The sequence below is a fragment of the Phocoena sinus genome, chromosome 13 (assembly GCF_008692025.1).
Source record: "Phocoena sinus isolate mPhoSin1 chromosome 13, mPhoSin1.pri, whole genome shotgun sequence".
Taxonomy (NCBI): Eukaryota; Metazoa; Chordata; class Mammalia; order Artiodactyla; family Phocoenidae; genus Phocoena; species Phocoena sinus.
In genome coordinates, this window is record NC_045775.1 from 989,636 (window position 1) to 1,004,407 (window position 14,772).

A 14,772-nucleotide genomic window follows, 5' to 3' on the forward strand; every position below is an offset into this window, starting at 1 on the left:
ACGCTCCCTGCTCTTTGGGACCGGCGGGGCCTGGGATTTGTAAGGTCAAGCCTTTCTGTGTGTTCAGCTCTGCTGATCCCTGCTTATAATAACCGTACAGCTTTGGGGCTCAAATCTCAATATTTAAGAGATCCACTCTCAGTGGGATTAGCACGCTTGTCTCTCAATGGCTGTTCTCTGGCATCTTATAACATCCTGGCTCTTTTTCTCGTCCCTTTTTGATTGAGAAAGACGTGCTCTTGGGCGACTTGAGAAACGTTTCTTGCAGATGGAGCCAGTGGCACCATGAGGGGGACGTCAGAGGGGAGCCATGGTCCCGAGAGCTGGTGTTCTAAGTGAGGCCCCTGGGGACAGCCCCGTTTTGTGGGCGAGGGTCTCTAGACCCTTAATTCACCAGTGGAGGCAACCCGAGCCCCCGTTAGGGGTCCCGCGCATGGAGGGGGTGTTTGCGGGAGCGAGCCATGCATACCTCCGATGGGAAGCGTAGTTGCCGGTGATGTGCCCGGAGCCGTCGCAGCCAGGGGTGGGGCACCTGCAATTACAAAGGCACATGGAAAGGCATCAAATCCCTGAACAAGTCACTTTCTTACTTATACAGTTCCAAAGTCTCTTTAATGCTGAGCCTCCCTGGGTGAGGAGGTGAGATGGAGCTGGAGGGTCCCCGCCGGGCTCGTGGGGCGTCCCCATCCTCGTCCACCACCAGGTGTGGCTCGGACCCCTTCTTCCCTCCGCGCACAGTGGTGCCGTCCAGGGACCAGCGATCTCGGGGCGGCAGCTGCCCCTCCTCCACAGCCGTGCGGCACCTTGGTCCCCAGGTGTCCACCCCATCTTCCCACCCCTTCCATCATTACTTCAAGTCCAGTGGAACCAGTCACAGCAGGACCCGTTGCTGCACCCTCCGAACACGATGCGCGACTGGTCATGAAAAGGCGCACACGGCGGCCCAAGACCGGTCCCCGTCTAAACTCAAAACAGCGGCGTTGCAACAGGCCCGTCACAGGGGCCCCTCCCAGCCCTGCCCCTGGTTGGCCCCAGAGGCTGGTGCGGGCAGCCTCCTGTACCAGCCCTGGGAGTTAGACTAGCTGTCTTTCAGACCGTCATCGGGCGCTCAGGTAGCTTTGATTTACCTTAAAACCCTTCTTACTTTTGACTGACGTGAGTAGGGCACAGATCTGTCTCGGTCCACAAGCCAAGTCAGCTGAGACGCTGAGATTAGTTTGGGCAGCTCCGCTGCCTGTGTTTAGACCTTTCCAGGAAACTCCGTGCAGTCTCTTAACTACCACATCGCCACTGTGCTAATGGGAGGGGATGTTTTTAAAGAGGGCTTTGTGGTCATTGCCCTCCGTGGAACTTCTCAAATACGCCATCTCAGGAATAAGCAGTCCTACAAAGACACTTTCACTTCAACCTACATCAGCTGCGTCTGCACCCACCAGGAATGTAAGAGTTAAGGACAAAAATTAAGAAAAAAATGTTTTTCCTTTCACTAAATTTTAACTCTCAAGAGACAAGGATGAGATGATTTAGTAACAATATTACCGCCCAGTAGTAACCCTCAGATTATGCCCTGTGCTCCCCCCACCCCCCACTCCATGAGCATCTGAATTCCTGGCAGGGACAAAAACCACAAATTAAAAATGGTTCATAAAGGTACATGCTTCTAAGAGATTTCAATTTGCTTTCCACTCAGAAAGCCACCCTGGATATTGGATGTCGGGTTAAGGCCAGCAGATTACTTGCTTACAGACAGACTTTCTCAAAACCAGTGAGAGTGTCAGGGAGTGTGGTGGGCATCCATGCAGCTGGGCTGAGTTCAAGGGTGTGGATGTCCCAGTTTACAGTTAGATGCGCAATCAATTGTTGGTATTTAGAAACTGACAATTCTCATTTAGTCCTGAGAAAAGGAACGTGATTACAGATCTCAGGTGCACTGTTGATACTCAGCAAAAGGCTTAAGGTTTATAGACTGCTGTGGGAGAATAAAAAAGGCACTGAGGGAAAAGGGGTTGAGAAATCATCCATGTGTGTAAGTGGAATCAGGGTTTAAAAATAGGAGTTTGGGGCAGAAGGAGTTTAACGCTGTCCTTCCATCAAAACAATACCCTGAATCAGATTGTTGGCCTGTCATTAAAGTAACAGCTGTTCATGAACTGAAAGTTTGACCTCAAGACTATTCCGTCAATAATGACCTAAATGACTGAATCTAACTGATTTCCCAAATGGCACCCCATGTGGAGACACCCCCAACCCCAGAGGGAGGAGGTTTTGAAAGCAGTAAAAATCATTCTAAGAGAAGCTAATCTGCATGCACATTTCTGTTTTGAAAATGTATCAAGAAACAGTAATGTTTCCTACCAGCCAATAATATACATGTGGCCTTGCTTTTTGGTCAAAAGAAAAAAATCCTTAAAGTCTTCCTAATTTAAGCGCCTAGTGCAAATTTATTTAAAATTTTTTCATTTAAACATGAGTAGAAATTTTTTAATGTCTTTTTTTTGATAGAGGCAGGAGGAGGTTGACACATTCTGTTCAAATTTAAGAAGGCATTTTAATCAAAATCATGCAAATGAAAACGAGAATTTACTAAATATAAAAAAAGAGAAAAGGATTTTGGAGTAGTTTTTGTGTGTTTAAGTCATTTACAAATGCATCATCTGATAAAAAAGAGGCATGTAAACTGTCCTTTGTCACCATGAAAACAAAGAAAATGTTACTGGCTCATTTTCAGACCTTTCACAGTGTCAGGAAAGAATAAACATTCCCAGAAAGAGGCCTGGCTTTCTTGAAAGGTTTGTTATTATTTTCAGGGTTTCAAGCTCAGCCGCTGGGGTCCAATCCCTGGCCTGCCACTTGCTGGCTGCGAGAATGTGGGGAAATTAAACCTCCAAGGTCACTCCCCTCAGCGGGGTGGGGGGGGGGGAAGAGGACGGAGGAGGGAGCTTGTCTTTGCTTGTTGGGAGCCTGTTGTGCCCTGGAGCTTCAGGACCACAGGGCTCCGTGCAGGCTGTGAACACACGCTCATGGCACCCACCCCTGAAAGAGCCAGCTCTGGTTTCTCGAGGGTGTTAAGTCGGCCTTTTCCTCTTTAGGTGGTGCTCCTGGAGCACACGAGGCAGCCCTGGATGGGCCCTCAAATATTCTTTCTTCTGCCAGCTCTATAGCGCTCATTTTCATGTTCCTGTTCAAGACTTTAAGGCTTTTGGAAACTCTGAGATGTACATACAAATTTCCTCGCTTTAATAAATCTCATCATTCAAAAATACACAGCTTTCTGAAGTCGGTGGATGTGACAATTCATGCATCAAAAGGGGTCTTTGCTCCAGGACGCTTGGTAACAGGCTGCTGTAGAATCGATGTGCAGAAATTCGATTCGCACCCCCTCATCTAAGAGCACCTTCTCATCTAAGAGCACCTCCCCATCTAAGGGCACCTCCCCATCTAAGGGCACCTCCTCATCTAAGGGTAGCTCCCCATCTAAGGGCACCTCCTCGTCTAAGAGCACCTCCCCATCTAAGGGCACCTCCCCATCTAAGGGCACCTCCCCATCTAAGAGCACCTCCTCATCTAAGGGCACCTCCTCGTCTAAGAGCACCTCCCCATCTAAGAGCATCTCCCCATCTAAGGGCACCTCCCCATCTAAGGGCACCTCCCCATCTAAGGGCACCTCCCCATCTAAGGGCACCTCCTCATCTAAGGGTAGCTCCCCATCTAAGGGCACCTCCTCGTCTAAGAGCACCTCCCCATCTAAGGGCACTTCCCCATCTAAGAGCATCTCCCCATCTAAGGGCACCTCCCCATCTAAGGGCACCTCCCCATCTAAGGGCACCTCCCCGTCTAAGGGCACCTCCTCATCTAAGGGTAGCTCCCCATCTAAGGGCACCTCCTCGTCTAAGAGCACCTCCCCATCTAAGGGCACCTCCCCATCTAAGGGCACCTCCTCATCTAAGGGTAGCTCCCCATCTAAGGGCACCTCCTCGTCTAAGAGCACCTCCCCATCTAAGGGCACCTCCCCATCTAAGGGCACCTCCCCATCTAAGAGCACCTCCTCGTCTCAGGGCACCTCCCCGTCTAAGGGCACCTCCCCATCTAAGGGCACCTCCCCATCCAGGAGCACCTCCCCATCTAAGGGCACCTCTCCATCCAGGAGCACGTCTTCTCCGTGAGGGAGGCCCCTGTGGCTCACGCAGACCCGCGTGGGTAAAGTCAGAGCAGCACAAGCTGCACAGCTTGGGATAGAAATGGCAGCAGAGACCGACTGGGTTTCCATGGAAACTCCCGACAAGGCAGGCGCTGTGCTTGGCGCTCGGTGCCTGGCGCCTCGGGGAGGCCACCCAAGCTGATGGTCCACCCTGCTCCCTGCCAGTTGTCACCGATACTCGCACCGGGTCTATTTTAAGTTCCTATGGTTAGAGATGTAAAGTTGTGATAAATAAAACCCTTGCTTCTTCATTTTTTCCTCTCCACTCCAAAGGTAGTATTGGTAAAAACACTCTGAGACAGGGAATGATGAATACATAGTCTTAGAATCTCTGTAAATTCCAGACAAAAATATTGGTGATCCTTTGCCTTGTCTGTGATCTTGCATTTGCCTTGGAATTTAAGCAATGTCGAGAGAAAGTAATTTGGGGGTAGTTCATGTTACTATCTGGCTGGAAAAAATGGTCTTGTATAGACATTTAAGAATATCGATGGAAAAATCATAATAAAATGCTTTAAGCCATTTTTGCAGAATCCAGGCAAAAATCTACAAAAAAGAAATCAGGATCACTCACAAACTTCTGGATTTCTGATCTCCTGGAACTAGCCCTTCTCAGTAGGAACGGACTAGATTTCTGTGGCTTTTGTAGGTCTAGGACGTCAGAAACATCTCGGAGCCCAAACATCCCGGAGGCCCTTTGTGCTCATGACTCACTTAACCACCTACCCCCAAGAGAATCAATGCGGCTCACACCTCCACGGGGGTCTGAGACGTGTCATCAAAGGAGAACTGACTATCTGTGCATTACGGTACGTATCGTGGAGATCCTCTGATTTGCACAAGTGCACATCACAAAATGTGGCCACAGACCAGCTTCTCCCCTGTGCCTCTGATTCATCCTTCTGTAAGACAGATAACCCCTTCTTGTGATTTTTCTCCTGTTTACAAAACCACGACCCTGACACAGGGTAGCAGAAATGGAAACAGTTCAATCTACTGACTGAAGTCGTGTGATCACCTAATTATCACGTTCCATCATCCTCTCTCTCTTTTGAAATGAAGTGAGGATTTGATAAGTAGTTGTATTAATGCATTTAAAGTACAGCTTTTTCTTTGCAAGAGGAGGGCCTCTCCTTAAACGATGCATACACTGTGCCCTTGCTGCTGCCTGTCCTGGGCTGAGACAGGTGGGCTGTCACATCGGCCTGTCGACAGGGAGGCAGCGGACTCCCCAGGAAGGCGTCCAGGGTAGCCTCAGATGCACATCCGTTTGTTCTCAGCGATCAGGGCTGCCGGACATGACGTGGGCAAGGACCCAGAGCCGGGCAGTCTCTCTCCATCCACCTGGAGGCCAGCCTCGCCGGCCACGCAGCAGGACCCCTGAGGGTGTTCGGGCCTGGGAATGGTTGTGGTCCGGTGTAGTCCCGTCTGCCCCAGCACCTGCTACACCGGCAGGATGGGGCAAGGGCGGCCGGTGTCCCCCAGAGCCGGTTTGCAGGGAAAAATGTTTTGCGGAGACTCATCGTCTTTCATCTTGATAAAGTCAATTGCATATTTTTAAAAATCTTACAAATAAAGGCTGAAAGCACCACCGCAGGTTTGAACTGTCCCTGGGGCTCACCTCAACCGTTTGAACCCACCCTACGAGGTCGGCCGGCAAACGTGCCCCGATTCTGAGTGTAGTAGCTGAAACAGACAGAACAATGCTCACTGAACATGTGGGATAATAATTTAAAAGGTGAAACTGAGATTCTGGGAGTTCTTTGAAGAATTTCATGGTGTGCTTCTTTAATGGCCTTTTCTGTCCCTTTCTTTCATGACCATTCTAACAGGAGAACTTGTTAAATAAAACACAAAATACTCTCAATTTTAAAAGAAACCATGAAAATGTAAGATTAGGCCTCGTCTAGAGCAGGAAAATATATTTGTAATATGATTCGGGTCACCTACGTAAAAGACTTGCCCCGTTTATATAAAAAGTTCAATTCAAAAACATTGTTTTGGCTTAAAGAGATGTGGTTCTAAAAATTTATATCTTTATTTTGAATTTTTTGTCATATAAATGGGAAACAGTAAAGAAATGCAGAGGATTGCAAAATAAAGGTATTTTAAAATAGAAAACGGATATATACTGATTCTAACGCTGCCCCTCTGCGATTTTCTCTCCAAGCAGAAGGGAACCGGGTCACTTAAAAGCAATATACATCACTTCTGTCCAATTTCCTAGGTATATTACCAGAAACTCTGAGGAAAGCCAAGATCTCCTAAATCACTTTTCAGGTTGTACAACATCCAGTAAGCTTCTCTTTTTTTGGAATTCGGTATTGAGTATGCAAATTTTGACCTTTCTCCCCCTCTGACCCCTGCCGGGCACATCTCACTGGGAGCCTCCCGCTGTCCCCACCCCCCCAGGGCCCATGTTTCACCCGGTCCCTTTTCCCACCTCCCGTTAAAAGCAGCAGGTGACACAGGAGCACCGAAGACACGCACTGAGGGCGTGGGCACGAACCCATGACGCCACTGCGGCTTTCTGGGATGGGGGCTTGGAGGGGGCAGGGGTCCCCTGGCCGGTGTTATGCCACCTGCACGGCCACCGCTCGCCTGCAGAGGGGGCTGGCGGGTGCCCCTCCCTCCCCGGCCCTTGGGAGAGGTCTGGGGGAGGCTTCTGCAGACTGGCCTCCCACCTTCCTCCCCAAGATGCAACCCAAAGTTTCTCCTGTTCCCAAGAGTCATGTGAGGGCCTTTACCCGGGATGCTTGCCACCTCCCAGGATTTTGAATTTCTACACATTTCAAGTTCTGACATTAGTAGACTTTGGGTGAAAGCCTTGATTTCAATAGGACATGTAAACCAAAACCACCTTTTTCTTTTGGTTCCAAGCACTTTTCTTTTTAAGCAACACTCAAATACAAACAAATAAATGAAAAAGAATTATAAAAGTGCCCTGAATAATTTTTTTTAAATTTCATTTTGGTGATTCAGATATCATTTTGGAATGGGTTGGGCCTCAGGTTACTAAGAGAACGGAGCGTCCTCCTGCAGATGAAGTTCAAAGTTGTGGTTATACGAGACCCAGGGCTGCTAGAATGCCCACGGAGCCGTGGGGTGGGCATGGGTGGTGGCTTGGTGGGTGCAGGGGTTTCACCAGAGCCACGATGCCCGCTGCCTGCACCCACCGGAGCACAGGCTCCGTTCTGCAAAGACCGTTTGGGTGATACGCTTACCATACAAGCCGCTGATAAACGGTGTTTACTAGTAGGTTTAAGTTCTGACTTAGAGGCTCACACGCCTGCCCTCAGCCTTGGGTCACCTCTAACGAGAGCCGTGAGTGCCCTCTTCTGCCCATCCCCCCACTCAGGCCCCCAGGGTGCCCTTGGAGGTGGATGCCGCCCAGGCCCTGGCTGTCAAAGCTGGACCGTAAGGGCTCTGGGGTGCTGGCCCCGGCCAGAGCGGGGGCTGGGCCTGGCCCTCTCCCGGGTCCATTTCCGGGGGACGCTCGAGGTGCAGGTTTGCCTGTTTGGGCAGCGGGGCGGGAGCTGCGACGCCAGTTCTGTTGTCCATGCTGCATGCAGTTCTGCACTTTCCGTTCATGTGCCGGTGTGGCTCATGCCTCCCTGTCGGGGCGGGAGCTAACTCGGACCCCTGGGCACCACACTGAACCACTCGCTGCCCGCTGCCCGGCGTCCCAGGTACATCCAGGGACAGGCTCCTGTCCAGGGCGGCCAACGTACCTAGCAAGGCTGACGTCCCTCTCAATAACGGGATGTGTCCATGGGGCACTGCTGCCGGAGCGCATGCACGTCCAGCAGCAGGGGAGCGGCTAGACCAGAGCTGGGGCAGCCGCGCTCAGAATTGGAATTGGACGCGGAGGACCCATGCAAAAAAGAACATACAAAAGGTGACTGTTGGAGAAACCGCCGCTCCACCCCGCCAGCCGTCCACGCACCTCGGGGCCGCCGCGCTCGCCGTGACTGTGCCGCGGCTGGGGCTTCGCGTCGGGCATGCAGGGGCCTGGGGGGCCGGGTGCGGGCTGGGCCGCCAGGGGTTACTCACCTTCCTCGGTTACACTGAGCGCTAGGGCAGTCACACCATTTACATGGGGTGGAAACCGGGCGTTTAGAGACTCGTGTGCCCTCGGGGCAGGGGCTCCTTCTGGCCCCAGAGCGGCATGGGGATGTGTGAGGGTCCCCTCCGCTGCCCTCACAGCGTCCGCACCCACGTCCCCCACCTCTCGGGCGAGAAAGTCGGTGACCATATCCAACTGGTCTTTAGTGGTAAGAAGTCGACCCTGGACTGGTGAGCGGCCGGTGGTGAAGCCCACCGACCAGGATGGGGTCAGGGGGAGCTGCTGGCTCGTCCAGGATAATCTTCTCAACACCACGAACCAATGGGATGGCACCTGAGACGGAGACGGATGGCCACTGCACCCGGGGAGGCTCCAGGCTTCATGCACAGGCCACGCCCCACTGCCCGAGGCCACGGGGACAGGAGGGGCGGCTCAGGACGCCAAGGCCAAGTGTGGGGCCCAGCGTCGCTGGCCAGGTGGACACAGACTTCAGTGGGAGCGTGCCACGGGGCCACATGGCTGTTACTTCCGGACGGTCAGAGCCATGGCGACTCTGTGGCCTCCGTCAGCTCACTTCCCTGTCCACAGACGGTTTAGAACTCCTCTCAAGGTATTGGAGGACAGAGGCTGATATAATTTAAAAGCAGGCCCGTTTCCTAAGCTATGGATGGCAGTAAGCATTTGGGAGGCAGGTCGTGTGGGGCAGAAGAAAGGACAGATTCCAGGGCCACGAAGCCACGGGGACTGGCCACGTGGTCCTTTGAAACTGCAATCTTGTGCCTACTTTTTGTGTTCTCACTTTTTTATGTTTTTCATGGTTATAGATCTTTTACTTTTTGAAGCCTCTATCTCATCTCATAGAGAAAGTCTTTTTATTCTAAGCAGGAAAAATTTAAAAAGATTCCATGCTCCGTCTGCTACCTGAGTAATCCCGGGATTCTCCGTAATTTCTCACGTTTTATGTTTTCTCTCTTTCTGTCCGTGAGCCTCGCCTCCTGCCCTGTCTTCTTGCTTACAGCTATCTGGTTTTAAACCCTTTTCAGTTTATTTTCTCCTCTCTTGGTCTCTCTGGCATGTCCTCCCTTCCTCTGTGGAATCTGCCTTTTCCCCTGTCTCACATCTTATTTTTGGTCAAATTTTAAATGATTTAATAGACGCTTAGTTTCGCAAAAGTTTTTAGAAATAGATTCATCAGATATCCTTGCTCTAAAGGTAAGAAGACAAATCCAAGCAGGTGCATTATATGTTTAAGGTCACGCGAAGAGGGACACAGCTGAGATTAGAACAGAAATCTCTCCTCATATGGTGCTTGTTTACTCAAATAGACTCTTTTTGAATGTCCTGTTTGTATCAATAATTCCTAGCCTACAACTGTATCGTATGGTCTAGTGCTTATCTGGGGGGAAGTTCATTTGACTGTAAAGACACAGGAGTTCACTTGTTCCCCTGTCTGCAGTTCACTGACCCACATGGACCTCTCAGTGTCTCATAAACGGGGCAAAGTGGAGAGTGGAAGCACATTTCTGTGATTTCCGTATCAAGGGCACAGTCACAAGTGGGATCTAAAAGTCACCGATTGTCCTGATTTCCCTCCGATTATGAGGAGGGACAAGAGAGCAGAAGGGGCCTCAGAACACCGACAACCCGTGTGGTCCTGACGTGGTGACCCCGTGTGCAGGTCTGGAATCGGGAAGGTTCGTCCCTCTGAGAAAGAGCCCAGAATAAGTCAGAATGTTCCTGGGAAAGTCCAGAAGGAGAGGCCTGACACGGTGAGGACGGGCAGACAGAGGAAGAGAGAGGAGGGCAGAGGTGGGGAGATGCTATGCAGGGTACGAACGGCCCGGGATCCCGGACACGCCTGTGTCCAGCCCAGGGCTGCCGTGGGTGGTCAGGTAGGGGGCCCGGGGGGCCGGGCGGACACTGTCCTCTCTCTGACCTCCGCACGTCTGGGCGCGGCGCACTGTTCGCGGGGGGGGGGGGGAGCGTGGAGGGGAGCCTCTGCTTCCTTAGGGCCACTGAGCCCATGAGCAGGCGTCCGCACCAGGCACCTGCTGGAAAAGGTGTCTGAGGGCAAGTAGGGAGAAGCAGCCGGAGTGAAGGGAGAGAGAGATGCCGAGAAGGACCGAGTGAGAAGCGGACCGAGGTGAGCCGATGGCGTGAGTGAGACGCGGCCGCCCCGTGACCCGCCACCCTGATGGGCCGCCTCCCCCGAGGCCAGGCTGTGGGCCCAGCCATGGACCCCTGCGTCCCGAAGACGCTGGCACTGCACAGCCTCCTGGAGGGAAGGTCCTCCAAGTGTTCTGAAGGTGACGAGGTCATGAGGCCTCGAGCCGGGTCACCTGGGAAAAAGGACGAGCACTTGGAAACATCTAGCTTGGAGAAGACTCTAGGAAAACAGTCCTGCACTAGAAAACCCAAGAGGCTTTCTTGAGGAGGATGGACCTCTGGCTCCGAACTTGCAAGAAGAGCTTTCTCAGGGGGCTGCTGTAAGCACAGGTGCTCCTGGGGGCCGGAGTGGCCACGGGGAGCAGAGGGACCCCCTGGGCGGGCTAGGCTGGGCCTGCCCGCGACCGTCCTGAAGGCCCCAGGGCCGAGGTCCCAGGTTTCCTCCACGGCCTGGGACGGCCCAGAGGGGCTGCGAGTGTCCACCCCCCAGGGAGACCAGGACCCCTCTGCAGGGGTTTCCGGGGGCCAGCCTCTCTCCAGGTGATTGCACACTCAGGGGAGTTCTTCTCCAAGCCCCTGGCAGGAGGACGCAGGTGCGGGTCTCCTGGAACCCCTGCCCCGGGCTGCCCGTCTCCACCCACTCCTCCACACCATCTCCTCTGTCTGCTCGAGCCAGTCTCACCCTCCGTGGGAGCCTGCGCTCCCTCGCACACGCCCAGGTCTGGACCCTTCAGTCCTCCCGGGCGTCACGGGGCCGAGAGTTCCCACCACCTCGTCCTGCCAGGGGTCTTCCAGGCCACCCCTCCCGAGAGCTGCCCCCTCCTCTGCCCCTGGGTGCCCTCAGCACGCGGAAGCAGGGTGCTGTCCTCCGTGTTCCTGTCTCTTGCTTGGGCTCCGCGTCCGTGGCTCAGGTGGACGTGGTGAAGGGGCGTCTGGTTCCTCCCTCCCAGCCTGGACCTCGGCGGCCGATCCGTGCAGCGTTGCTGTCCTGCTCAGGTTTCTGATTAGCAGACTAGGTGCTGAGCGTCCCAGCGCTGGTGTGGATGCTTCGGTGTGCGGGCGTGTGGGCTCGAGGGGCCTGTCCCAAATGCCCTTCCTGGTCTCAGCGGGTCTCAGCAGCCAGGGGACCGTTCAGCTGTGGCTCAGGAAGCGAGCCTGTCCTCCACCTAAGCGCCGGCTTTCTTTCCAGCCAGAGTTGGCGAGCTGCCTTATCCTGTCCTCGGTCTGTGGGCCCTGGCACTGCCCACCCAGCTACTCTCGTGGGGGAGGAGGGCTGAGGATGCTTTCTGGGGGGGCGTCAGCCTGCTGACCAGTGAGGCTGTGGCACTGACCAGGTCATAGGTCGTGAGCATCTTTGTGTGCGGCGCTGGGTGGGGGACTCTGTGCCGAGGAGAGGTGAGCCCAGCACCTGGCACCCGGTCCCTCCCCTGACCCCGGCCCTGAGGTCCAGCTCTGAGGCAGAGGAGGGACAGGATGGACGCTGCCCAGCAGCACTCAGGACCCTCGACAGGAGGAAAGAACCAAAGTAACACAACTTAGCTGTTTTGTGTTTTTAAAGGTGGGCTGGGTCACAGAAATCCCGCATCTCTGGGAGGCTGCTGACCTTTTGCCCCTGGCGCGGAGGACAGGCCCGGAACCCGCTTAGGCTTCAGTGCAGTGTGGTTGGTAAGAATGGCCACTCTCACTGACCCCCATAGTCCCAGGCCATTGCAGGGCGAGTGCCAGTGGCCACTAAGGCCTGCATGAAGCAGCGGATGGTCCCACCGCTCACCTAGGCTCCCCAGCAGCCCTGGGTGCTGGGTTCTGCTACCTTCACCCAATCTCACAGACAAAGCAGGCACAGAGGTGCCCAGGATTGGCCCCAGGCTGGGCTTGGATGCCAGCTGCCGGCTCGAGGGCCAGTGGGTTTAACCTGCAGCTGGTCTGATGGGATGGGCTTCTGGGACCGTGGCAGCAGGTGCAGACGGAAAGGTAAGAAAGGACACATTTGAGGGATGCTCGGAGTGAGCCTGGGAGGGCAGACTGGGGTCATGTGGGGATAAGCACCCATGGGGCCACAGGAAGGGGGAGGGGAAGCGGGGAGGGTTGGGACCCGGTGGGCGACAGGGAGGGACCCCTCACAGCAGGCACAGTCATGTCCCCTGGACCAGTCACTGGGTGAGAGAAATGGAGGTGCAGGTACAGGTCCCGCCCTCCAGGCCTGGGCAGGCTGATGGGAGGTGTGGGCAGCAGCCCTGGAGAGTCCGCACGCACGGCCGCCGGTGCGCGCTCGGTCCGGACGCCCCTCTGCTGGGCTCACAACAATCTCTGTGCCTGTTTCCTCCTATCACAGGGTCTGGTTCAGACGCGTCGGGTCCTCCTGAGCGCTAATCACCAGCGGGGACAGGGGTCCTTGTCCTGGGGTGTGGCATTCTGCCCGGGGCGCGTCCCAGGTGGCGCCTGGCTGTCCTGGGAGCGGGCCGCAGGCTGCAGGGGGCTCCGTGGACAGTTCTGCTCTCACACCCAGGACGCCGCACGGAGCTGTGGGCAGGGAGCTGAGCTCAGAGGCACAGGTGCTTGTTAGGGAGATAAACAGACCCCAGATCCAGGTCACTGTGGACGCATCGCCACTGCAGATTCTCCATTATTACGTGCACGGAAAACTCTTCCAAATGAAACCATGTTGTGCAGTCTGCCGATTGTGGAAAAAGTAAATGTCCAACAACATCGATGTGTGTTTAACGGAAGGCAACCTGGATCTGATTTTTAAGAAAATCATTTAAAAATATGGTTGTTCCAGGGCATATTTTAATGGAAACTTCACTTGCCCAAAACCAAAAATGTGTTTCATAGGAAATGAATCACATTTAAAAATGATTTTTGTTATGTAAGCTGTAAAGAAAGAATCAGAATTATGTTTTGGAAAAAGGAAGGAAGGAAAAAGAGAAAGAAGGAAAGGAGAGGACATTTTTAACTGGGAACATTTAGAGGACCAGAGGACTGCAGTAATTTTTAATTTTCCCGTTTCATCAGCAATTGCGTGGGGAGATCTCTCGGGGGCGGGGGAGGGGGCATCCTTCAGCTCAGAAGGCAGGGCGAGTGTCACCAAGCTGGGAAGAAGGCTCTCTGGAGGACATTCCGTCCCCCCTGCAGCACTGCCCTTCCCCACCCCGTGGCACTACAGGGTTGCCCGACACTGGGAGGGACCACAGGATGAGGGAGGGAGTTGCTATGGCAACTCCCTCCCTCAGTCATCCGCATGGTGCTACAGGTTCTCTGTGTGCAGGAGAATTGGGAAAACCTGGTTCTGAGCAGAGAGAGCTGAGGCGGAGGCTGCCCCAATGGCTGGGGAGGGGTGGGGATGCCGGAGAGGCAGGGAAGGCCTTTCACAGGGTAGGGCTCAGCTCAGCCAGCCTCTCGCCCGAATGGCAGCACACGACCAGAACCAGGAACTGTTGGGACCCACACACTGGCCTTCAGAGCTTCAGGAACCAGGGCTCTGAGGGCCTGGAGGGCCGGGGGCCTCCCTGCAGCCGGCACCCCTCAGGGCCACCTGAGTGACAGTGACTCAGAGCTCGGTTGGCACTTCTGTGTCCCAGGACATAGATCAGAGTCCTATGCTGCCACCATCCTTTCCCTTCAGGCTACTAAGGACGACACATTGGGCTGGGTGCGCACGTGTGTGTGCAACACACCCACAGGCTCATGGAGGACAAGCTCGCGTGGGGCTGACGGGAAGCGTCTTCTCCGCAGATGGGAGGACCACGGCGTCCCCAGGCTCTGTGGCCTCTGTGCTCCACAGCGGGGACCTGCACCCACCAGGCTCTGACACGTCCCTCCTCTTGTCAGCCCTCCCCAGACTTACCCCATGGCTGCTGTCTACCCGGGTCTAGAGATAAAAGATCTAGGGTCAAAAAAAGCCACGTGACTAGTCCAGGATGCCCGGCTAGTAAGTGGCCAAAGAGGGCTGTGACTCTAATTTGCACGGACCCGGAGCCTGTGTTTGCCTCATTATGTGGCAAGGACACTCATTTCTTAGACCAGGAAAAGAGCTCTCGACCTAATAAGCTGTTTAAATTTAAAGGACATGAAAAATAAACGAACGTCATCCTTTGCTTGTCGAAGTAAAAATAAACGAATGTCATCCCTTGCTTGTCCAAGTAAAAATAAACGAGCTTCATCCTTTGCTTGTGGAAGAGGCCGTGGGGGGCCTGGCACATCCTTGCCTCACATGTTTCCAGGCCGAGGTGTCAAGCACGGGAGTTGTTTCCTCCACCTGTAGGACGCCAGTTCTTACAGAGGCTCCCGGACGTACTGAAGTCCAGTCATAAGACTTTGTTCATTGAGGTGATTCACTGAAATT

The 14,772-nt window shown here is 54.0% G+C and overlaps 1 protein-coding gene across 3 annotated transcripts in view; it reads right to left on the bottom strand.

The window, feature by feature from the left end:
• Positions 1–14,772, bottom strand: part of MYT1L (myelin transcription factor 1 like) — a 136,866-nt gene that overhangs the window by 35,036 nt on the left and 87,058 nt on the right. For all 3 annotated transcript variants that reach the window (XM_032652890.1, XM_032652889.1, XM_032652891.1), the window contains exon 15: positions 470–532. In XM_032652890.1, the coding sequence (XP_032508781.1) occupies positions 470–532 (63 nt within the window). The remainder of the gene's footprint in view (positions 1–469; positions 533–14,772) is intronic.